The sequence below is a fragment of the Miniopterus schreibersii genome, assembly GCF_964146895.1.
Source record: "Miniopterus schreibersii genome assembly, chromosome: 11".
Lineage (NCBI taxonomy): Eukaryota > Metazoa > Chordata > Mammalia > Chiroptera > Miniopteridae > Miniopterus > Miniopterus schreibersii.
Window position 1 is genome coordinate 790,515 of NC_138111.1, and position 24,463 is coordinate 814,977.

General features: G+C 53.6%; 1 protein-coding gene across 6 annotated transcripts in view; it reads left to right on the forward strand.

The window, feature by feature from the left end:
- EHMT1 (euchromatic histone lysine methyltransferase 1) overlaps positions 1-24,463 on the forward strand; it is a gene marked incomplete at its 5' end in the record, with an annotated part of 88,412 nt that overhangs the window by 48,463 nt on the left and 15,486 nt on the right. For 4 of the 6 annotated variants that reach the window (XM_081151975.1, XM_081151979.1, XM_081151977.1 and 1 more), the window contains 10 exons: positions 5,219-5,293; positions 6,641-6,761; positions 6,884-7,015; positions 9,246-9,391; positions 16,158-16,301; positions 17,188-17,414; positions 19,021-19,176; positions 20,681-20,763; positions 21,784-21,890; positions 21,988-22,110. In XM_081151975.1, the coding sequence (XP_081008101.1) occupies positions 5,219-5,293; positions 6,641-6,761; positions 6,884-7,015; positions 9,246-9,391; positions 16,158-16,301; positions 17,188-17,414; positions 19,021-19,176; positions 20,681-20,763; positions 21,784-21,890; positions 21,988-22,110 (1,314 nt within the window). The remainder of the gene's footprint in view (positions 1-5,218; positions 5,294-6,640; positions 6,762-6,883; positions 7,016-9,245; positions 9,392-16,157; positions 16,302-17,187; positions 17,415-19,020; positions 19,177-20,680; positions 20,764-21,783; positions 21,891-21,987; positions 22,111-24,463) is intronic. The other 2 variants (XM_081151980.1, XM_081151978.1) reach the window with 2 other exon arrangements.

Genomic DNA, 24,463 nt, shown 5'->3' on the forward strand with positions numbered 1-24,463 from the left:
TTTTAAGCTGGACTATCTTAGCTGATGAGTCTAGTGTTCCGTAAGCCCCCTGCTAAATATCCTTTGCCCGTTGTTCTTATGTGCTGTGCATCTTTAATGGTGCAGTGTCAGGAGCTTTGTGTAAAGGTGGACAGTCAGTTCCCCAGGTGTGGTTTTTCTTCTCGCCCTGCCTGTGATGTCAGAGCCCACAGAGACTAGTCTTTTGATGCATGATTCCCAGGTTCTGCGTTCTAATTACAATAGAGTTTTCGGCTTATTCAACTTTTGAATAAGTTGATGTAAGCTGTCTTCTTTCATTTTATTTATTTATTTATTTATTAATCCTCACCGGAGGATTTTTTTTCATTGCTTTTCAGAGAGACTGAAAGGGAGAGAGAGAGAAACATCGATCTGAGAGAGAGACATCGATTGGTTGCCTCCCGCAGGGGCCTGCAGCTGAGGTACATGCCATTGGCCGGAATCTATCCTGGGACCCTTCGGTTCTCGGGCCGACACTCTAACCACTGAGCCAAATTGACCAGGGCTAAGCTATCATCTGATACTTAGTGGATTTCATTTTTTGTGTATGAGTATTTGATTCATATAGAATTTATTTGGTGATAAAGTATAAAGTAAATACACTAAAAAGTGACTGAATTTTATGGACTATAAATTATATCTCAAAACTTAAAATAAGAGGTCAGGGTTCCATGAATCCCCTCAAAGTGGTTATCCACGTGTGTCAATAGCATTTATTGACTGATTTACTTTCCCTGCTGATTTAAAAAGCCATTGTTGTCATACACAGTATGGCATGTGAATGTGAGTCTGTGTCTCGATTCTTTAATTTGATCAAGGTTCTCATCTTTAAGAAAGAATCTGGACACTGAGTAACTCTAGGTATAGCTATGAAGGAAAAAATTAAATGAGTGTCAAGCCAACAAAAGAATCCAGGAACAAAGTGGAATGAAGAAGACACTGTGGTCAGTGGAAAACAAAATAAGATGGCAGGAAGAGATCTAAGTTAACAAATGTAATAGAGAAAAACTGAGTTAATATGGGACCATTCCAGTGAATAGAGAAAGACAGGTAAATACACTGGCCCAATCTGAGGCTGACATGCTAACTACAGTGTCAGTCAGACACAGCTGAGCACCTAACACCCTAACTTCAGCATCAGTCGGACACAGCTGTGCACCTAACACCCTAACTGCAGTGTCAGTTGAACAGACATAGCTATGTGTTCACAGTGGTGATGGTGCGACGTAGACTCGCTCAGAGGAGACTGACTGTTCCTGTCACCTGTTATCAGGACTTAGCGGCGTGCAGATCCAATGAGCAAGGCTGGAGAGCACCTGTGTGTGTCTCAGAGGCGTCTTGTAAAGTCAGCTTGTGTTTGGATTTGGCGATTGCTTCATGATTGCAGGATGGGCCAAGAATGCCACACCTGATTGTCTCCTCTCTGCCCAGGCTGAGCATCCTGTGCCTAGTTGCGCCCTCGCTCTCCCTGTCTCCAAGGGTCATCTGTTCTGTTTTTGTTTGTTGCATAAATAGAATCCTGCCGTGCACATTTTTTCTAGTGTGGCTTATCTACGCAGTGTTATGTTTGTGGGATTTATTTGTATTGATATTTTTATTGTTACATCACAGTGGTTTTAAAAGTGAACTTGGTTCTCTGAGACCCTCTCTGGCAGTCTTGGGGTCAAAAGTATATTTGTAAAATGCTAAAGTGGTAGTTGCCTTTTAAATTCTCATTTATTGGAGCTATGCTGTGATTTGAACATTTCTCGGTTTAAATTTCTGTGACAGTAAATATTAACCAGTATAACACATTAACAAAAGTGCTCTGTTGGTCTCAGTAAACTTTCTTTTTAAAACAAGAGTTTATTTGAGCCAAACTTGATGACGTATGCTGGGGAGAAAGGTCCCAAATGCTCCCTGTTCTCAGTAATTTTTAAGAAGATAAAGTAGTCCTGAGACCAGGATGTCAAGAACCAACAGAAGACACATCTTTTTGTGGGGACTCTGCTGACTGTGTATTCCACTGTCATAGGCATTGCGGTGCTACAGATGATGTTGCAGCGAACACCGTGGGTACCAGGTACACACCCGTGAGCGGGATCGCGTCACACGTGAGCACAAAGGCACAGCTCACGGTGTCTCACTGAGATCTCTGCTAGCCATCCACTGGTGTCCGCCGCATGGGGGCCTGCAGGACATCTTGGGTCAGACCTGCGTCCCGTTCCCAAGTGGTTGGTGTGTCTCCAGTTTGTCCCGTTAGCTGCCTCTTGCTGTGAAGTGCCTGCTCTGACTTGGCATGTGTCTAGGGGGTTGGTCACCTGTCCTTTTCAAAAGTCCTTTGGTAGGAAGTGAGGCCCCGTTGTGTGTTGCCAAAGGATACCTCCTCCCACAGCTGCCGCCTTGGAAGCCAGTCACAAGGTCTGGTCATGTGGCAGGCAGCTGGGGGTCTCAGGCATTTTGGGTGCTGTGTGGGGAAGCTGCACCTTCGCTTCCTAGCCTGAGGCTGTGGCTGGGCCTCGTAGCCAGAGTTGGTCCTCCTGGGTCACGGTCTCCTCTGGCCTCCCGGCCCCTGAACCTTTACGTGCTGGGTAAGGGCCTCTGTTGAGCATCGGACCTGGTGGTGCCGGCTGTCTGTGGTCCCTTCTCTTCCCTGTTTCCTCGGGTTTCGGCCTCGCCTTCTTTGTAGCTGCCGTGTGTGTCGTCATCCCACAACCCTCACAATCATCCCACTCCTTCCACATGGTCACTCACATGCTTTGGGAGGAGCTGGGTAACAGTTGTTAATCTGCCTGTTTTAGTGGGTAGCTTCAGTGTGCAATCTTTTTAAAATTTAAAAAACACCCAATGGAATTTAAAGATACCATATTAAATAAAACTGACTAAAAATATCGGAACCCTACCAGAAAGGCTATGCTACTTAATGGTGAGCGTTTTAGATCATTTCTAGGATCAGTAGTAAAAAGGGGGAGGATTGCCCCTTCTTCCCACCGTGAGCTCTGCAGCTGATCACTGAGCTCTTGTGGGACGAGAACCAGAGGAAACATTCATATTTGAAAGTACCGGGGAGAAGAGTTTGCTGAGAGTGGAGCCATCCTCCAAAAACCCAGGACGGCCAGCTGAGAAGCCTTGCAGCTGGAGCAGAGCTTCCTGTGCTGCCCCGAACGTGCAGAGCCGGGCAGAGTGCAGCGGCTGCAACACCAGGAAGCGCCTGGGACCTAGATTCTACAAGGAAATGTGAGATGTGCAGACACAGCAGACAGTGGCGTCACCAGCACCGGCCAGTCTTGTTTGTCCAGGACACGGTTGTCTCGAAGCAAAGACTTCGGTGTGGATCTTTAAAAGGTCAGGACTGTCTGAGAAACAAAACCACAGTATCACACCTAAAAACTATAAAGTGTGACTATAATTATAAAAAAACTACAATTTTCTAATGTCACCAGCATACTTAGCAGTAAATTTAACAGGAAATGTTTGTTGCTTAGAAGAGGAAAACTAAGAATTTGCTGAAAGAGATTATAAAAAATGACAAGTTTGTGAAAGACCCATTATTTGTCTGAAAGAGAAGGACTGGTGTTGTATCTCCCTGTGTTATCCACAGATTCAGAACAGTCCTCGAAATCCTACAGGACTGTGTGGAGCAGCTGCCGCGGGGATTGTAACAGCAGGAGTAGTACCAACGGGACAGTGACCGAAACTGGACTTGTGAGGAGTGGAGGAGGGTGGGAGCGGTGGGGTCCATAGCCAACTACTTGTATGTGAAGATAGAGTTCATTGTGAGAATGGGGTTTCCATTTGTGGTCTGGGGACTGTGACTCTTCAGTAAATGTTGGACAATTGGCTGGTCTTTGGGGAACATAGGTGTGGACCCCTGCCCGATGGTATGTAACAGATGCAAATCCTTTCCAGAATCTGTTGGGGTGGCAGTCGCACTCTGAACACACTAAAAACCACCCAGCAGGACACTTGAAATGATGAATCTCAGGTTAAGGGAATTACTTCCCAGGAAAGCTATTATTTACAAAAGCAAATTCCAGAAGACTGAAAGTGTCAACACAAAATATTGAATGGCGGAGGAAAATGTTTGAAACTATTCTTCTGATGGCCAGTGAGGAAGGCCTCCTAGTGCAAGGCACAGAGCCCGAAGGCACGGAGTGAGAGACAGGCACGTTCAACAGGTTCAGATGAAACCTCAGCGTTTAGGTGAGGAATTCCAGAAGCAAAGCTTAAAGCACTCCACACAGGAAATATTTATAACACAGTCAACAGACAGAGTGTTAGGATCCTGTGTGTGTGGCTTCCACGAGTTAGTAGGAAAGCAAGAACTTGGTAGAAATGCGGACGGCGGGTAAGGCCCGCGAGACATGGCATGAGATGGAAACGAGGAGTGACGTCGGGAAACACTGTTTTTGTCCTTGGGGATGTGTGACTCCTTTGAAGGCTGCTGGTGCCTTTTGAGCAGAGCTAGTGCAGCGTTCTGGGAACTTCCAGAGTGTCCTGTGCAGGTGGCAGCACCTGCCTGTGGCTGGCCCTGGAGGGTCCTGGCGGGTCTGGGACACAGCCTCCGTGTGGAGCTGCAGGGTCTGTGACGTCTCCGCGCCCCAGAGAGCCCGGCCCAGTGTGTGCGTGACCCGCCCCTGCCTTGGGGACTGGGTGAGAGGGGGCATGTGGGTGACATCAGTCCCTCATTGTATTTTAATGTCTTCTGCATCGAAAATTTATTTGTGTATTACCTGAGTACGTCAGATAGAAAAGGCATATACGGCAGAAAAAGTAGGTATTTGTTGTTTTAATGTGGAAAGTTCCAAAACACATTTTTAATTAGAAGCAAGTAACATTCACAAAACTGTTTGGTGGCCCGTCCTCTGAATCGACAGGAACGCGCTGTGTTCAGGCCAGGTGTGTGACTGCCGGCTGGAGCCCTGGGGTGGACTGGGCTTAGGTGTGTGGGGCGGGCTCATTTCACATTCTCCTGTGCCTCTGAAGGGCCTCTCTCTGTGTCTTGTTACTCTGACTGAAAGCTGCCTCTCAGTGCGCCAGGCGCACGCAGCTTCCTCGCGGTCTCCCATGGGGCAGCCATGCGCTGGGGGCGGGCCCCTGGGCGGGCAGGCGCTCTGTCGCCTCACAGGACCCCCCACCCTGCCAGTGTTTGGAAAATGTGGTCCTCCGAAGGGTCTCATTCGTTTCTGTTTTGTTTTTGGCTCATTGTGCGCCTGGTCAGATGGACGGCGAGTCCGAAGAGGAGCAGGAGTCGGCTGGCACCGGGGAGGAGGAGGAGGAGGACGAGTCGGACCTGGTAACAGTGGCGCGTCTGCCCCTGCCTAGCGCGAGGCGGCCGCTCCCCGTGCGCCAGGGCACTGGGCGGAAGCGGGGCCTCAGGATGCAGGCAGTCAGGGCCCCGCGGTGCCTCCCGGGTGTAGCGGGAGCTGGCCGCAAGGACTGTGAAGGAAGGAAGGCCGGAGGGGTCAGGTAGAAGGAGCGGCACCCGTCTGTGGGCTGGGTGTCAAGGGCGGTGAGGGATGGAAGCGGGCGCAGGTGTGTTGTTGTCACTGGGCAGCCAAGTGGAGACATCACGGAGGCAGGGCCATGGGTGGGGATGGTGAGCTAGAGAATGGGGAGGGCGCCAAGCCTGGGCACCTCGGCCAGGATGGGTTGGTCCTGAGACTGAGAGGGTCTCCGAGCTGTAGGGAGGGAGCTCGGGGAATTTGGGGTCATTTGGACTGAGGAGCGCTCGTGGGGAGATGTGGGTGGTGTCCGCCTGTTGGTTGGATGAGAAAAAAGGGCAGACACGGACTTGGTGACGGTGCATGAGGTGACAGCGAGCTTTGGATGCAGTGCTTGCTGCAGGTCTTCCGAAGTTTTCCCATCAAGGGGTCCCCAGACGGCAGGGGCAAGGGTGGCGGCCATTCAGAGGGGCACCTGGGCAGAGCACCCCCAACCCGGGGCTCCAGCACCAGAGCAGTTGGCAGAAAGGCCAGGCCACTGCACCTGGTGTATCTAGTTGTCTCATGAACACATTCTTTTCAATTTCTCCATGTCCACAGTAGGCAGGAAGCCTGACATCCTTGAGTTAGACCAGTTACAAGGGCTGGCGGTTCGTGCTGTGCGTCTGTCTGTCATTTGTGGCAGGTAGATGCCCTTTTTCCACCTAGATTTTAGAAACACTCAAACAAATCTTGACCAGTTAGAAGTGCATTAGACCAGTTAGAAGTGCACTAGTCCCTCTGCCCTCGCTCTGCACCAGACGTTGATTCTGAGGCTGAGGCGGGAGGCAGCACTGGTCCTCTCAGCAGAGGGAGTGCACCTGTGGGTGTGGTTCTCCCTGAGCTCACGCAGCTCCTGAGCGGAGCTTTCTCACGTAGTCTTTCTATGCCAAACTCAAATACAACTTACACATCCTATTTTAATGTTTGTGGCCCTTTTTGGGGCCCGTAAAATAACAGAGCTTAGAGTGATGTTTGGGGAAAAGCGTGGATATCTTTTTAGAGTGGAACCCAGAAAAATGTCTAAAAGTGAAATTAATTTTCTAGTTGAAGAATCAGGTTGTAGCAGGTGTTTTATTTTGCAAGGAAACAAAACTGGAGCACTTGGCTTTCTGGAGTCCCTGTGCTTAGCTGTTCCTGTCCTGCGCTTTGGTTCTCAGAGCTCCGAGTCCAGCATCAAGAAGAAGTTTCTCAAGAGGAAAGGGAAGCCTGACAGCCCCTGGGTCAAACCAGCCAGGAAGAGGAGGCGGAGAAATAAGAAGAAGCTGAGCGGCGTGCTAGGTAAACGCAGATACCTTTGGGTGGGAACCAGGCCCAGAAGCTGGCAGGAGGTGGGGTCTATAGGGTTTAATCAGCACCGCACCTGGGGGACCCGGCGTTCACTGTCGTGCCTTTGAATGCAGGTCCTGAAGCCTACACATCGTCTTCGGGAAGCACAGAGCCGGTGGCACCCGGGGACAGTGCGGGGTACATGGAAGTGTCCCTGGACTCCCTGGATCTCCGTGTCAAGGGGACGCTGCCCTCACAGGCAGAAGGTGAGCCTGGGGCTTTGTCGGCTGGGCTTTGGCTCAGTATTGACGTGATGCCCCCTGGTGGCAGCAGTGGAATGAACGTTTGGTGAAATGCATCCTGAAGGGGGCTGGACAACACCTGCCCATGTCACCGCAGCACTGTGAGGACACCCTTGGGTGAAGTAGCAGACGTCGTGGGCAAGAACAGCCTGTTGGTGCTCATGTCTTAGGCCACCCCTGGAGGCTGGTACCTTTCATGCCACATTCCCACTGAAAGGCCTCCTCCTGCTCAGTTGTGTCAGGAAATGCCCAGGAGGCATCCTTTTGAATGCTGTGGCTTCCTTCGTTGTTTGAGTCTAGTTACGATTGGCTGACACACATCTGCTGGGTAGTTGAGCTGACAGTGCTCAGGACATTCTGTAGTGGGATACAATCCATAGTTAGCGCTGTTTGTGGTGCACGGCGGCTCCCGGGAACCAGTCGCTGGGGCCAGGACTACAGCCATCCCTGCTTTGAAGACAAGTAGCTGGCTTCCCATGGTCTGAACACTGGAGGAATTTTACTATCTCTAATTTAGGAAGGCACATTTCTAGCTTAAGACATAAAGTGAAGGTTTATTCAGCTCCTGTTCTTTTTCACACACAATGGAGCAGAGCCCGTCCCCACTCTCACAGGTCCCGGCAGAGGTATCCAGCTCTCCCTCCAGACAGTCACGCTGAGCACTTGACTTTCCTATAACCTTCTGTTAGGTTTGCACGTAAGCAGGAAATGTATTTCATTTTATCAAACGGCCTCAGCTGCCGTGCTTAGGGGTCAAGGCAAGAGGCTGCGGTGCACAGTGGGAGCAGGGTGACCGTGGGCCCCCGCTTGTTGTTTTAGCGGAGCAGCAGAGAGTGTGGGGGCCGCCCACCTTCAAGTCTGTGCTCTGTCTCGTCAAAGCCAGGGCCAGACTGGTGAGGGCCAAGGTGCAGCAGGAGGGAAACGGCTGAGGCTGTCTGAGTTTCACAGCATGTAAGCTGCCTCCCAGAGTCGATTCCGATCCGTCCATGATTGATCTGCTCAGTTGTGCTTCTGATTTGGAGAATCTTTTTTTTTTTTTTTTTTTGGTTAATCCTCACTTGAGGATACATTTTCCATTGATTTAAGAGAGAGTGGAAGGGAGGGAGGAGAGAGACACACCGATTGGTTGCTCCTGCACACGCCCTGATGAGGGCTGGGGAATCACACCGGAAACCCAGGTGCGTACCCTTGACCAGATATCAAATCTGAGGCCCTTTAGTGTGTGGACCGACGCTCTAAACACTGAGCCACGCTGCCCAGGGCCTCAAAGGTGTGGTGACCAGTCACCTCTTTCCTGTTTCCTCTCAGAGAAGCCTTCTCTCGCCATGAAGGAAAGGCGTTGATCTGGGGTGTGGGTTACCCAGAGGCTCAGCCGCGCCGGGCGTGGTGATGTCACGTGTGTTTCAGGTGTGGAGACAGTGTACTGTTCTGACAAGGGAGGTGGTGCTAGGCTGGGAGCACTGGGAACATGGAATGTGCCTTCCTTTGGGAGCAGCAATCCCTATAGCTGTGGTTGGATTGAGGGAACTTTCTGGCAGCCAGCCTGCGTCCCCCATCCCTCCAGACCGGCCTGGGGCGAGGGCACCAGTGGGCTCTGCTCAGACTTGGGCTGAGCCTCCCCCCCCAGCACTGCCCAGCCTGGCATCTGCTCAGTAAAGGGCGTGAGGAGATAAGTGCCGTCTCTTCCACACTCTCTCATTGTCCTGGTTCCCAACTCGCCCCCTTCTGCCCAGTGAATGGGCCCTGACTGCTCAGAGGTGGGAAGGGTGATAGGTATGAAGTCAGCCGTTACCAGAGCCTTCCAAGTGGAGTTGAACGTTTTTGTGGCTGAAGTCCTAAAAGCAAGTGAGCAACACAGGGTGAGAACCTGAAGATTAGGAGAAGCTGGTGCAGACACTGTCTCCCTGTGAACTTAGGTCCTCGCTCTGAGAATGGGGACGAACGAGTCCTTCTTGGGGGCCTGGCGGTGGCATGGAGTTCCCTGGTAGACTCTCCTGGCCTGTGGCCCTCCCACGGCGACACTGTCAACACAGCCACCACGTTGCTTATGTTTCCCTGCCTTTGAGGTTTTTGCAAACGCCGTGTAATTGGTTACTGTCTGGACTGCTCTTCGTGGTGGGGATTGCGTATCTGCAGGAGCGAGAGGCTGGCAGTCTCCACTGCTGGTGATGCTTTCATGTCTGTGTGACTCCAGGGCTGGCTAATGGTCCCGACATGGGAGAGACAGACGGCCTCCAAGAGGTGCCCCTCTGCAGCTGCCGGATGGAAACCCCGAAAAGCCGAGAGATCACCATTCTGGCCAACAACCAGTGCATGGCCACGGAAAGCGTGGACCACGAGGTGAGTGTTCCTTTAGCAGAGCAGGGGGTGTGGCAGTGCCCGGAGCAGGGCTGGAGCAGAGTCCAGCAGACAGCGGAGGAGACAAGGGTGAAACCCAGACACAGGTTGAGAGCTCTTTGGAAGGCGGTGCCCGCGGTGCCCATGCCTGTCTGTGTGTCTGTTGGGGTCGTGCTAAGCAGAGGGTTCAGTCTACTGCGTGTGCGGACGTGGACGGGCGGGCTGCAGAGTCGAGCCTGCAGCATCCCTGCCAGCCCCGTGTTCCTCACATGCAGCCTGTCCACAGGCCCACCCACCCTCTCAGGACTTTCCCCAGTGACAGGCACTCGCCCGTCAGACCGTCCCCTCCTGCTGCCTCCTGCGCTGTGGCTCGCCCCCTCGGTCCGCGTCCCGGCTGCGAGCTGGCATCCAGAGCTGCCCCTCACCAGCAGACATTTTAGAGTGCACCTCTCTCAAAAAGGGGACGTTTTTCATGGAGCAGAAATAACAGTAGTTTCCTGCACCCAGTGCAGGGTCCAGTGTGTCTGTGAACACATCTTCTTACAGTTTCTCCTCAGCCCTTTTTGTGGCAGCGTGTCCTGTGTTTCTGCCTCTTTTAACCCAACAGCCCCGCCACTCTTCCTCTCCCTGTCCACGCTGCTGACCCATTGATGGACTGAGAGAACTGGGCGGCTGAGGCTTTCCTTTCTGCTCAGTCGTGCCCTTAGTTCCTGTGGTCTGAGTGCGTGGCTGGAGATCCGAGGAGGTTCGGGCCACTCAGCCTTTTAGCTTATTTCCATTTAATGCTGCCCAGGGTGCTGTGGAGTGGTGCTGAGACGCACCGGGGTCTGTGGTGGCCGGTGCCCCGTCCAGTCCTCCTCAGCCTTCACTGGACAGTGTGACAGTCCTTGGTCACAATGCCTGACCGGTCGTCTCCCGGGCCATCGCAAAGTGGCGAGTGTGCATCTGTCATTCCTCCCGCAGTCACTGCTGAGCTGTCTGTTCCTGGCACACACCCCACTGACTGACAGGCAGCAGAAGTGGCTACCTCTTGGTGTGATTTCATTTTTCAGGTACTGAGCTGGTGCCCTAACGACTTCTGGTGGCTTGATTTTGTCACGCTCCCCTTAGCATCTTGGGAACTCATGGTCTTTTTAGTATTCAGGGTGCTGTACGCTTTTTGTTACAACATGAAACAGAAAACAGTACAGGACAGATGTTTGGCTAACGAGTGTGCCGAGGGTGAGCACTCATGACCACACCACCATCAGGATGCGGAGCTGGGCCCCGAGGAGCCAGTACCCTGACTTCTGCAGAGTTCACCCTATTTTCCTGAGTGTCACTGTCCATATGTGTAACCCTGGACACTTGCCAATTCGTCTTAATTTACACACACACACGCACACACCTTTCTTTTCCTGCCCGCTGTGGATGGATATTGGGGCCCCCTGACCTCGAGGTCTGAGCTTGGGGTCCCGTACCCCTGCTTTTCTGTTCCGCATGCTCGTCTGCTCCACCGTCTGTAGCCCTGTGTGGCCGTGGCTGTGTTGTCTGGCTGTCTCTTTTCTGATGTCTGTGTTAGCTCGCTGGAGGTTTTAAAGTGGGTGGTTGGTCCCTCTTTGTTCTTTCACTTGAGACGGTTTTATAGGGAGGCTTGTCCTCCCACCTGGCGCCTCTCACCCAGCATCGCAGTGCACAGAGCGAGGTTTGAGCCGATTCCGTCTTTTGGACAGTTTGCTCCATCACCTTCTGAGGTTGACCAGTTCTTCCTTTTGAAGCGTCACTGTGGCCTCGTGTTCAGGAATATATTTATCTCTTGTATTTCATCCTTACTGGTGCTCAGACTGTCCCATGGTTGGCCCACGGGCCCTCTTCACATGGAACTTTTCCTGGGTCGCGGCTATTGTCACGCTACTGAGTAGCTCTGTGCCTTTAACTCATCTCAGATGGCACGGTGGCACGTCATGCGTGTGACGATCGTGTGGCTCGGGGGTCAGTCTCCACGGTGCTGCTTAATCGCTGAGGCATGCGACACACCGTGGACTCTACTGGACCGGCTCTCAACGGGCGACATGGAGGTGTCCCAGAGCAACTGGATGCCTAGGAATCGGTCACATCGCTGTTTTTTCTCTTTAGTTTATTCTTTATTTTTACTCCCTGACCGCAAGTTTATTCAGCACAACAATCTCTCCAGCTTCTCTGAGGTGGTCGACCATGTCCACAACCAAACCTGCCCTAAACTGGAGTTTGGGTGCTACCCAGCCCAGCCTCCGCTTTCTCGGGGCATGGGCACAGTGCACGTCAGTTGGCGTCTCTCGGCTTCCCCTCCGGTGAGTCTTGCAGGTTGCTCACCCTGCAGACCTCTGGGCCTTGACCTCCCTGTCTCAGGCCAGCCGCAGCGCAGTGTGGCAGGTGGAGGTCATCACGGAGACACCGACGCCCTTGTTGTTAAGGTGCCATAGAAGTGCCTCCAGGCAAACTTCCTTCACATGGCCCCGTGATGTGCGACTGCGTGGCCTTCCTGATGTGAAGGTCAGGCACATTCTTGCCCGCCAGCTTGGGTTGGGCATGTGAACCTCCTCTTGGCCACCCTCACTCCCGCTTTAAAAAAATCGTAAGTGGCCGTCAGTTCTCCCGGGGCATCAGCTTCGTGGTGGCTGCTGCATCCTGGAAAGGGCCACCTGGGTTTGGCAAAGAATCAGAGAAACTCCCATAACACACTCTGCAGGCTGACGCATTCGTGAGAACCCGACTTCCTTTCAAACCATGTTAAAGCATTTTGCAAGCAATGTACAACTATGCTCCTCTTCTCATTAAAACTTTGTTTTGGAAATTCCCCCCCCCCCCATTTTTTTATGTTAGCATGTGATAGATGTAGGTGTATTGCTATTTTAAAATAAATTATTACTTTAAAAATTTTAGGTTTCCAATATGGTATCAGTAGCTATGTCCCCTTTGGACAAAGCTCTTTGGGGCCCTGAATAGTTTTAAGAGTGTAAAAGAATCACTGGGCATGGTCTTCTCTTTTCTGAATTTCTCTTGTCCCAGTCCTGTCCAGAGTTGATTCAGTCCCGGCAGCTTTCCCTGGTGACCCCGTGCAGGCCGCTTGGAGAGTTCTGCAGCCCCTGGGCTTGGCAGCACTGGGAAACGCTCTCTGGGTCGGTGGCCTGCTCCTCTCAGCCTCCCTGCGCCTCCCAGCGGGAGTTCTGGTGCCCGCCTGTCTTCCTTCTCCTGCCTCGTGTCTTGGGTCTGCCCCTCCCACAGAGTCCTGGGGCTGTGGTTGACAGGGGTTTGTTGTCTGTGGGTTTGGATTTTGCCCTCTACTTGCTCAGACTGTTTTATGTGGGATCCAGGAAATTCTGGGGCCGCAGCTCTTCCCTCAAATTATTTTTGTCTTTCGTCGCTCAGCCTGTCTCATCCTTGCTGGCGGCAACCTTTTCTACACAGGCTCCTCTGGCTTTCTGTTGCCCTTTCTGCAGCTTTCTGGAGGCAGAGTTCACACAGTCAGAGTTGCCCATTTTGTGCGCGGTTCTCAGTCTGACAGGTGCATACAGTCGAGTGACCACCATGGTCAGGGACCTGCTGGGCGGCCTCAGGTGCTTCTCTGTTCCTACCCTTTGTCCCGTTACTGACGAGCTGGCTCTGCAGCCCTCGCCCTGGGTTTCTGCTTCCAGCCTGTCATCTCATTGAACAGACTCCCGTAGTCCCTGCGACGCCTGTGGGTCCCCATCTAAGCTCCTGCCCCACCTCCCTGCTCTGCCGCTGTCCTGGAGCCAGGTGTGCACGGCAGTCTTTGCACCTCTCCCCGGGCCACTCTGTCCTCATGTTGGCAGTGGGCTCTGCGTAGCATGTGGGCTCCAGTCTTCTGTAGGATGTGCAAGTGCTGTGTTAACTGGCGTGTTTGGGTTGTCCCCCGTCAGTGTGCTTGTGGACATAGTTGGGTCACAGCCGAACATTGTAACAGAGCCAAGACTTCGGTCCTTGCTGCCCCTTTTCTTCATTTCCCACCTTTATTCCACTGTTGGCATCCTGTTTACGTCTCCTCTAGCCTTTTTAGAGGTTACCCTGGGTTTACGGCAGGTGTCTTTAATTCCTGTTCACCCTCCATCCTGTCCTGCCTCTTTCCACACAGCCTGAAGGCACGAGGCCCTGGCCCTCCCCGTCTCCTCACGTTGTAACCCTGTGCACGCTAGAGCCCCACAGCGCACCGCCACAGACGGCCAGCTGCCTTCTAGACGCAGAAGCAGCCTTCCACTCTCCTCCAGCCACCTGCTTGTTCGGGGCCCGTCCCTCCGCGTCGTGCTCCGTGTGCCCGGAGACCCCTCTGTTTGCATTTATTTTCCCCTGTAGCACAGTCTGCTAATAACGAGGCCTCTCCCTTTTCTTCTTTGGAAAGTCTGTGCTTTGCCTTCATTTCTGGAAGGTATTTTCGTGGACGCAGACTTCCCGGCACACACGGACGTTGGCCAGCATGGTTTTCTGTGGTTTCTGGTGAGAAGGTGACGGCTGCTTGACCTGGGTGCCTGAGCACATGGCGAGGGCTCTGGCTGCCAGCAGGGTTCCTCCTGCCTTTGGGCCCAGGGGTGGTGGTTGTGCTGTTTTATTTTTCTCTTGGTATGACCCTCGTGAGACTTCTTATTCCTAGGAAATTCCTGCACGTGGCGGTTTCCTTTTCAGCCTGTTCTTTCTCCTGCTCCGGAACTCGGGTGGCAGGAGTGTTGGGGCTCACGGCCTCGTCTCGCGTGCTGGGGGGTGTGAGCTCCTCTCACAGCTGGCAGCTGCTCTGCTCTTTTTTCCTTTGTACTCTGGGTTTAGATCGTTTCTGTTCACTCTTTTCAGATTCAGTGTTTTCTTCTTACTTGTGGAGTATACAAATGAGCGTGTTTTATTCCTAGTGTTGCCGTTGGAATTTCCTCCCGTCCCGTCGGATGATAAGGCTCTGGGCCGTCTCAGGTTTGCTTCTGTCGGCTCCTGCATCTCGTGACAGTGGGTCCAAATCCAGGTTCCCTTAGTGCCTCAGCCTCGGTCGCCGACATGCTGCACCACATGATCCTCGTGGCGGCGGCTGTGTGTGGTCACGGGTGTAGAGCAGCATCCCGTCCCCAGCTAAGCGACCGGAGGAGCCAGTGCTGTCAGTGCTCAGGCTGGCGGTGCGTCCTGGGGGCCCTGGGGCGCTCTCCCAGCCCCTCCCTGAGGCAGCCACTCTAACTCTTTTTTTTCTGGTGCCTTTCTCCATATTTTAAATGCTTTAAACCCATTTCAGTTCCATAGTTTTAACCCGCTTTCTGCCATCGTCTCGACTCTCCGCCTGGAGGGTGTGGGCCCCTGTGTGTGGAGGAGATGCCTCCCCTGTGGTCACTGTGGGTGGGAGCGGTGTTTGGGGCCCGTGGTTGCTGCGGGTCATGGCAGAGCTGCTGAGCCGGGTCACTCTCCCTCCCTCAGAGTTACTAGTTGCCGTGTCCTTCACCATTTTCTTCAGACCTGCTACAAGTTCAGTCCCAAACAATCAAAATTGCGCATTTTGTCAGAATTTCCAGGCACAGCAGGTTTCCCTCTGGGTCGGTCGCCTTTCCTTTTTGGTGCGTGACCCACGTTGCTTCCCGAGAAAGGTCGCCTGGGAGATGTTCCTGAGACGTCGTGTTCTGAGGATGTCTTGTCTCGCTTACCTGGCCCCGGGTGTGTAGGGGACTCTAGGTGAGACGTGTCTCTTTTGGACACTGAGACCAGTCTTCTTCTTTCTGGTCTGCGTGGTGCGGCCCCGTCTCGTCTTCTCTTAGGTCCCCAGCCCTGTCTTCACCCCTGGTGGGGGTTGTGGCTGTGGGGCTGTGTCTGGTCCTCACGGGGCGCAGCCATGCGTGCCCCTCGGCCTCCCTGTGCTTCCTCTTTTACATTTTTTACTTTTTCCTTGACTTTCAGAAATTCCTCCTACCTGTAGTGCTTCTGTGTAAATTCTCTACCTGATTTCCGATTCCAGGAACTCGTTTCTGTCCCCGGGTGTGTTTTCTTTTAGAGCCTCCGGTTCCCATTTCAGAGCCTCTGGGAGCTATTTCTCCAAGGGCACTGGTGACTGTTTCTCACATCTTCTGCCCGTTCTGTGCTCTGATACCGGCTCCTTTGCTCTGCTCTCTGTCTTCTGTCTCGTGTCCTCCTGCAGCCACTTGCTGGAGAAGGTGGGCCATTGAGAAGGAAGATGGTGCTCGGGGTGTGTGGCCCATGACTCCGCCCTTTGCTCTCGGACTTTCTCTGCATCTGGGTGTGATCGGTGGGGGTGGGGGCTGTGTCAGCTGTTAGTCCCCGGGCAGCAGTGAGGGTCTTCATCTGAGGTCTGAGGTTGGCTGCTGTTGGTGTGCACCTGGGCTGCACCCCAACCTGTTTAAGATGTGTCCCAGACTCATCATCTGTAGCTTACTGGTCACCCATCATGTGTAGCCCTGGGTCTGGCATTTGCTTTGGTGTCCTGACCCCTCATGGGTTTCCGGGATTCACTACCTTCTTCACTGGTGGCCCGTGACATCCATGCTGTCCAGCCTTGTTTGCCCTGCCTGGTGTGCATCTATTTAAAAAAGTTTTATACTCAACCTAGACTCCAGCTTGCTCAGATGTCCTCTTTGATTTTGCCAAGTTAACCAGCTGCAGCACTAACAGAACGTGGCCACCCATCATGCTGATTGTCCGCTCTGGTGGACATGCATTCTTGACCCCACGCAGGTGCTTGAGGTCCACCCTGGACTCGCACCCGCCAAGCGCCTACCGGTGGCTCTGTTGCTGACCTGGTGTTGTCTGATTGCAGCTGGGCAGGTGCACCAACAGCGTGGTCAAGCACGAGCTGATGCGCCCGTCCAGCAAGGCGCCGCTCCTGGTGCTGTGTGAAGACCACCGGGGCCGGATGGTGAAGCACCAGTGCTGCCCAGGCTGTGGCTACTTCTGCACGGCGGTAAGCGCCTGGCCCCCCGCAGCCAGCAGCCTCCCTGCACACGGCTGCTCACAGTGCAGGCGCAGCAGGCGCGTCCCAGCAGCTCCTCAGTCGGGCCACCTGGAGGTCTGCATGAGCTCACGTGCGCCCCCTTCCTCCTGCCTGGGAGCCTTGGCTCTAGGGACAGTGGGGACTGGGAGGTGGGTGCTGGGCACCCTCAACTCCCTCTCTCTCCGTAAGCCTCATGTGTGAGTGCACAGCCTCTCCTGGGAGGGGCTTGCTCTGCCTTCTGTGTTGCCCTGATCTCCTGTTTCTCCTGGGTCTTCACTAGTCACTTCCTTCCACAAATACCGGTGCCCACCAGTGCCCAGTGCACCGCCCCCAAGCTCCCTCCTCCTGAGGGGCTGCTGTGGATGTCACCCCTCTGCCCTCCCATCTCAAACATGCTCTTTGCTTCTGACCAAGAAAAGGGAGGCTGCTTCTCTGCTCACTGAGCTCTAGCTTCTCCCTCTCAGGCTCACCCCTCTGTGTCAGAGAGCCCTTCTGAGGCCACTGGAGCCCAAGTGCCACAGTGGCGTTCCGTGATCTCTGCAGATCACTGTTGCTAGCACCTTCCTCCTGCCGCTCAGTTCTGACTTGTATTTTCTGGTCTGTCCTCTATGGGTCCTTCTTGGGACCTGGCCTTAAGTGGCCTCTCCCAGGTTGGGGCCCTGCCTTGGCCTGGGGCACAGGGTAGGGCTCTCTCTTCAGCCGAGGTCTGTGCGGAGGACTCTGGGGCCAGCCTCCTCCTTGCTGGCCTCCAGCTGCCCCCATGCTGCTCACTCACTGAGGTTCTGTCCCACAGGTTTATTTACTTCTCTGCCTATCAGCCCAGCTGTGAGACACGAGTCCTCTTTTCCTGTTGTAGGGCAACTTCATGGAGTGTCAGCCCGAGAGCAGCATCTCTCACCGCTTTCACAGAGACTGTGCCTCTCGAGTCAATAATTCCAGCTACTGCCCCCACTGTGGGGAGGAGACCTCCAAGGCCAAAGAGGTGACGATTGCAAAAGCAGATACAACCTCCACCGTGACCCTGGCCCCAGGGCAGGACAAGAGCTCTACAGGCGAGGGGAGGGCTGACACCACCACAGGCAGGTAGGTGCTCTTCTAGCTGAGCCCTCAGGTGGTTCCCCTGACACGTGTCTGTCTGTCATTGTGGTTGATGTCTGCCGTGTATCCAGAAGTCTCCCAGCTGACTCACACTCGTGGTGCCTGACATTCAAGATGCACCGAGATTCATGTGGTATTGCCGTTGGGCGTAGGTCTCTTCCTGGGTTGCTTTTGTAGATTCATTTGCCTATTTTTGGACCAGTATCACACTGTCTAAATCGACGTGATGTTATAGTATTTTCCATGGGTAGCACCTGGGTATGTCTGAAACATCTGTACATATATGTACGTGTGTATGCACATCTGTGTGTGTGTACATGCCTGTATACATATATACGTCTGAGCACGTCTGCATGCATGCCTATACATATCTGTACATGCCTATATGTGTGTATGTGTACAAACATCTTTGTACATGTCTGAACACATCTGTATGTGCATGTACATGCGTGTCTGCATAATGTCTGCACGTATCTCTGTGAGTGCTCATACGCATCTGTGTGTTTGTCCACATACATGTGTTTTTACCTGTATCTATCTATATGTGTACATGTTTGCATGCATCTGCACGTTTATGCTTGTGTACATGTCTATACATGCATACATGTGTGTTCACATAATAGGGAGTGTTAGCATCAGCTGGTGCCGTCTGTGTTACTGCTTTATGTTTTGAAGGTCATAGCTGGGCACAAAAAAATAATCTGAAAGACAAGGGTTCATATTGGAAGCATATAAATTTCTTTCTACAAGAATTCAGTAGAAGCCCTGGCTGGGTGGTTCGGTTGGAGCATCAGCCTGTACACTGAAAGGTTGTGGGTCCAATCCCTGGTCGGGGGGCATACCTAGGTTGGGGGCTGATCCCTGGTCAGGGCACATATGGGAGGCAACCAATCGATGTTTCTCTCTCTCTCTCCAAAATAAATAAAAACATTCTTGGGTGAGGATTTTAAAAAAAAGAATTCCATAGAAACAGCTGAGGAACCCATAGAGCTAAAAGGAGCCGTGAGAAAGTGAAGTGAGGTAGACGTGTTGGAGGCTGGTTGCCTTGCTCCCCTCCAGCCGTGTCTGGCTGGAAAATAAAATGAAAAAGAGCCTTTCAGACCCGCAGCAAAGCCCGTAAACTGCCCAGGGAAAGCACTTGATAAACACCACACTGATATGGAGAAGAGTATGAAGCTTCACTGAAGGTCGTTTACCAGACGAGAATTATAGACACGTCAACTGTACTAGCGGGGCGTCGACCCCTCCGTGTTAATCTGTTAACTTAGTGCATTCTGAATCCAAATGTTGGTGGGATCCCCCCTCCTGAGGGGTGTGGACTCCATAGGTTCAGCCCAAAGCTTGTTCACAAAAGCAGATGTGAACACGTGGCCCAGAAGTCCTGGGACAAGGGTCCGTGTTGTCCCCGATTTTCCTCTGGGTCTTGACTCTGAGCCGACTCTCCCTGTGAGGTCCTTCTCGCTCTCAGAAGAGCAGCCTGTTTGGGAGGCTCCCGGGAAACGAGGTTCTGTGTTTTCATTGGTCTCCACATGAAGGGAGGTTTTTCAGGTTTCCCCACAACTCAGCATCTCACATGCCCTCCTCCTTAAAGCGCTGCTGGCCCCCTGCTCTCAGAGGACGACAAGCCGCAGAGCACGGCTGCCTCGGTGCCCGAGAGCTTCGACCCTGCAGGGCCGGCGGGGCTGGCGAGGTCAGGACCTGGGAAGGAGACCCTGGAAAGTGCTCTCATCGCCTTGGACTCAGAAAAGTAAGGACCATGCTTTCACACTTGCTCAGGGCCCTGTGCCATCACTTCCGCGCTGCCGCTTCCCCTTCCCCAGGCCCCTCCCGCGCTCTGTACCGGCACATGCCAGCTACCAGGTTGTTGGCACACTGGGCCCGCAGTTCCCTACCATTCCCAGTTCTTGCCAAGGCTGCACGTCCCAGGTGTCTGCCTGTCTGGGCTCCGGGTGTTCCTGGGAGGTCACTGGCATTGTTCAGCTTTCTCACTAGTTTGTCCATTGGGACAGTGCCCACATTTCCACCGTTTCAGGAAGTCACTGCAAGTTACTGTCCATTGCTCTTAGAGCAGAGGTGACACCCTTGAAGTCAGCAGGGACAGTCTGGCCAAGGTTGTACAGACAATTCCCTGGCACACTGCTGTCCTGCAGCACTGACCACAGGGCCTTAGCACCAGCGCCACTTGGCCAGTTCCGCATTGTAAAAGGAAGGCTGGACCAGGTGGTCCCACAGGCTAACCTGCCAGCTCTCAAATTCTGCAGCCCTACTTCTGGCCCTACAGGAGGCACGATGTCCCTGACCGTGAGCAGGCAGGTGTCCTCTCCCAGGGGACACCGTGGTCCCTCCTCAGGGAAGCCAAGCGACCCAGCTCATCACGGTCTCAGCCAGGCGTGTGTTCTCCCTTGGGGAAGCGTGTCCATCTTCCAAGTGGGCGTGAGCGTCACCTTAGTCTTACTTCATGGACAATTCCTGTGCTGGGACACATTCCCGAGGCCCCCATAGCTCCTTTTGGTGTTCAGCCTCCTTTCTGCCCCATGACTCATCTGTCCCCACTGCCCACTCACCAGGTTCAACAGGAGTGGGGGGGCTGGCTGGCTAGGAGCACTGTGCTCTCGCCTACAGCCGCCCCTGACCTAACTTCATGCTACCTGAGTGTGCAGAGTTCGCCCCCGGCTGCAGATGGCAGGTGACGCTGATAGGGTGCAGTGAGAGCACCTGGTGTTATATGCTCTCCACGGTGGTTCACAGACAACGGACTTGTACTGGGAAAATCCCACACCATCCCAAGTGAGGGCCCTGGGTGAAACTGATTGGTCAGGAGCAGTGCAGGCAGGGTCACGATTTCAGGGTGGAGGTCAGCTGCGAGTCCCTTAGTCTGGTAGGGAATGGCCAGGGTCCTTTCTGGGGCTCAGGACACAGCTTAGGCCCTGGTGTTACCCTCAGCTTGGCCGGCCCACACCTGTGACCCTCGGTCAGGGCCTGGCCCTGGTCTTGCTGCTTTGGGAGTTAAATGCTGGGAGAGACCATGCTGAGTGCTAAGGCTGCAAGTTCTCTCAGAGTCAGGCCGATGTCCGGGCCCGGCTCCAGCTGCGGGGTGGTGCTCTGTACCTGGGTTCATGAACCACTGTCATGTAGATGGAGAAGGCAGTGCTCACACTTGCCTTGACCTGGAGGAATGGGCAGGTGGACGTCATGCATGGCGACGGGTGGGCCTGGGGCTGACAGCTGCCTGCCCTGTGCTTTCCCCACAGACCCAAGAAGCTCCGCTTCCACCCCAAGCAGCTGTACTTCTCTGCCCGGCAAGGCGAGCTTCAGAAGGTGCTGCTCATGCTGGGTGAGTCCTGCCTGCTCCACACACCCCGCTGGCCAGAGCCCCAGGGAGCAGACCCTCACTTCCTTCCCCACGGTGGTTTCTCTGCTCCCTGACTGGTGTGAGCAGGTGCCGGTGGTGGGGAGCCATTCCACATTGTTCACACTCAGTTGTCCACGGGAGTGGGAACACTCTCTATGAATTTCTCATTTTAATGAGGCATTAGGCACATAACTATTAAGTTAAGAAGAAACGTAGATTCAGACACCGCAGGTGAGCCAGGCCGCTGTGCTGGGTGGTGTGGGAAGGAGCTGTGAGCGGTGGGGACGCAAGTCCATTGGATTTGGAGCTGTTGTGCACATGGGTTTTGTAGGAGGTACACCTGTGGGTGCGGACGTCTGCCATCTGACATCCTGGCCTCCTCACAGGCCATAGGACAGTAACTTCATTCTGAGCTCCCAGCTCAGCTTGATTTCTCTGGGTTGAAAAGGTGATTAAAAATCTCCTCATTTCACAATAAATCAGGGAAGAAACTCAACAGTTTGCTCTAAAAAATGTATTTCATGTTGACCAAAATGGCACTTTTAATCATTTTCCTCAGACCTTCACTGCAGCCTCCCTGCTTCGTGGTTGATCTCTCGGCTCAGGGTCCTTTTAGGCCGCTGGGGGCCATGCTCACCAAGCACATTACTGTCAGGGCCACGCCTGGCAGTGCTGTCCCAGGAGCCTCTGTCCCCTGAACGTGGGGTCAGGGCCTCTACCGATAGGCTCAGCAGGTGTCCTGGGCGGGGTCCTGTCACCAGGCCCCCTAACAACACAGAGTCCTGGAGCAGTGACTGGGACCCAGGTTAGACAAGGGCAGAGGGAGAGGATTTGTATCGATAGCTCGCTTCTGACCACATCCCGGCTGCTGACTTGTAGAAACTCGTGTGAGGCTCCCTTCGAGCCTGGGATGTCCACCCAGACAGGTGCTGCCGCCTTACGTCTGTGAGTGTGGGAGTCAGCGTCGGCTCTGGGGTAACCAGCAAACCTGTTTGTTCACAGTTGACGGAATCGACCCCAACTTCAAGATGGAGCACCAGAGCAAGCGGTCCCCACTGCACGCCGCTGCGGAGGCCGGCCACGTGGACATCTGCCACATGCTGATCCAGGTGCATGTTTTCAGGTGTCTGAAGCATGCTCGTCACCACGTCCTCACCGGGTGTGGCTGCGGTGGCAGCTCCCACAACGACTGTCCCCATTTCATAGGCGGGAGCCAACATCGACACCTGCTCGGAGGACCAGAGGACCCCACTGATGGAGGCGGCAGAGAACAACCACCTGGACGCAGTGAGGTACCTCATCAAGGCCGGCGCCCTCGTCGACCCCAAGGTATGTGCGCTCCAAGCCCCTCCCTGTTCCGTTAGCGCTTTCTCAGACACTGGATGGGATCAGTCCCCCGTGGGGTGTCTTCAGGAGTTTGTAGCTGCCGGATACCCGCCAGTTCTCTGGAATAGCTCGCTCAGCGAGCGCGGTTGTGGTGGATTTGCAGGCAGTCCTAGCGCACGGAGTCCCTGCACCTGACGGCAGGCAGAGCAGGCCTGCAGGGGCTGCCGCCGGGGTGGGAGCTTCCTTCATGTGATACACTTTCTCCTCTGTCTTCCACCTGGTCCAGTGAGGACATAAAAGAAATAAAAGGCACCCAAATGGGAAAGGAAAAGCAAAACAATCTGTTAAAGATGGCACGGCCTTATATGTAGAAAACCGTGAAGAGCCCACAAAAAACTTGTTAGAACTAACAAATGCGTTTGGGGAAGTTGAGAGAGAGTCAGTACAGAAACATCAGCTGTGCTTCTTTCCTCTTGATGGACTATCGAGAGAGGAAGTTCAGAAAACAGTTCCATTTACAACAGCGTCAGAAAGAGGGACGCCCTCAGGAGTGAACTTTACCAAGGAGGTGAGACTCACTGAAAACCACGCAGCGTTGCCGAAGGACACTAAAGACACACATGAATGGACACACTACTCAGAGGGATGGACAGAGTCAGTGGAGCCCGATCAAACTGCCATCCAGCTTCTCAGAATGAGAAATGCACGTCCTCACATTCGTGGGGCCTTGGCTCTGAACAACCCAAACAGCCTTGAGGCGGCAGAGCTGAGCACTCGCACTCCTGGTTTGGAAACTTGCTGCAAAGCCCAGTAATGAAGACTGGTGCTGGCTCAGGACAGACACGTGGACCATGGACTAGGACAGTGAGCCGGAATGAGCCTTGCGGAAGTGGGGTGATTCTCCACAGGGGAGTGGAGATGGATCGTGGGGAAAGGGCAGTCCTGTGACTGGACAGCCCCTTACAGGAGAACGAAGTTAAACAGAATTACTGTGTGGTCCAGTCGTTCTACCCCTGGGTGTGCGCCAGAGAGGCTGAGGGATGCGGACAGACATCCGCGTTCCCGTGCACAGCAGCCAGACAGGTGGGGGCGCCTCAGCTGTCCGTGGGTGGACGACAGGTCAGCAAGGGTGCTCTGTCCACACAGTGGGAGGTGATTCAGCCTTAAACAGGGAGGACAGTCTGACGGGGCAAACTGAGGACAGGGCTGAGCGAGGCATTCGGCCTCAGGAGGGTGCACGTGTGCTCCCCCTGCTGCGAGGGCCATAGGCTCCGCAGCTAGAGACTGAGGTAGCTGGGGGGCGTCGGGGCGTCCGCTTGATCGTCACTGGTTCCCGTGGGTGCTGAAGGAGCCTTCGGAGTAGATGGTGATGGCTGCCCGACACTGACGTAATTAGTGCCAGTGAATCACACACTCGAAACGGCTGAAATGGCGAGTTTTGCGTTATACATAGACAGCCCCAGTCAGAAACGTAAGTAAGGTCTTACAGTTTTACATAAATGCATATTTTTTTCCCAACGAGTGGTCATACTGTTCACACTTATTTATCAGCTCCTCTTTCCCATCAAATTAAATTCTATTTTTCTGTTGCTAAATTTCATGATGTAATCGTACCACTTTTTACTCAGGTTTGCTTACTTAACATTCGTTACTTTCTGTTTCTGTCCTACATAGTTCAGCAGGTATTTTCCATAACTACTCTCACACATGGGTGGTTCCTTTAGGACAGGTTCTGGGCACGGAATTGCAACATCAGAGCATCGTCGTTTTTAAGGCTTTATGCTCTCTCTGAACTGCACCAGGGCATCTGCGCACCCATTTCCCCATATTCTCACCAAGTCCAACGGGCACACAGTCTGATACACAAAACTGGTGGTTTTACTTATTTACTATTTTCATTTGCTTCCCTGAAACGGAACATTTTTTGTACATAGTTTATCACGTTATGGATGTTTTTCAAACCTGTATTTAGTCCTGTTTGTTTTTGGTGGTGCCGGGATCTGGATCGTTAGCACGGCGATAAACGTGCCTCAGTGACCCTCCACCACAGAGGGCAGCTGTGGTCCTGTTGTGCAAGGCGCGCGGAGGGCGGGGAGCAGGCCCGGGTCGTGTTGGAGCAGCTCATGGAGGGCCAGGCCCTTACACACTGGCCCCGTCCCTCAGGCCATGTGGACTATGGGGGAGGGAGAAACGGTGCCATCAGGTTCACCTGCAGGTGTGTCTTGAGGGTAGAGACTATGGTCACCTGAACCCTGCCCCATCAGTGTCAGTTGGGGCTAAAGCCCAGTGGACAGGGCTTTGATCTGGGCCATGTGAACTTGAGAAAGTCCCCACCCTCTGCCCGGACCTGATGGCG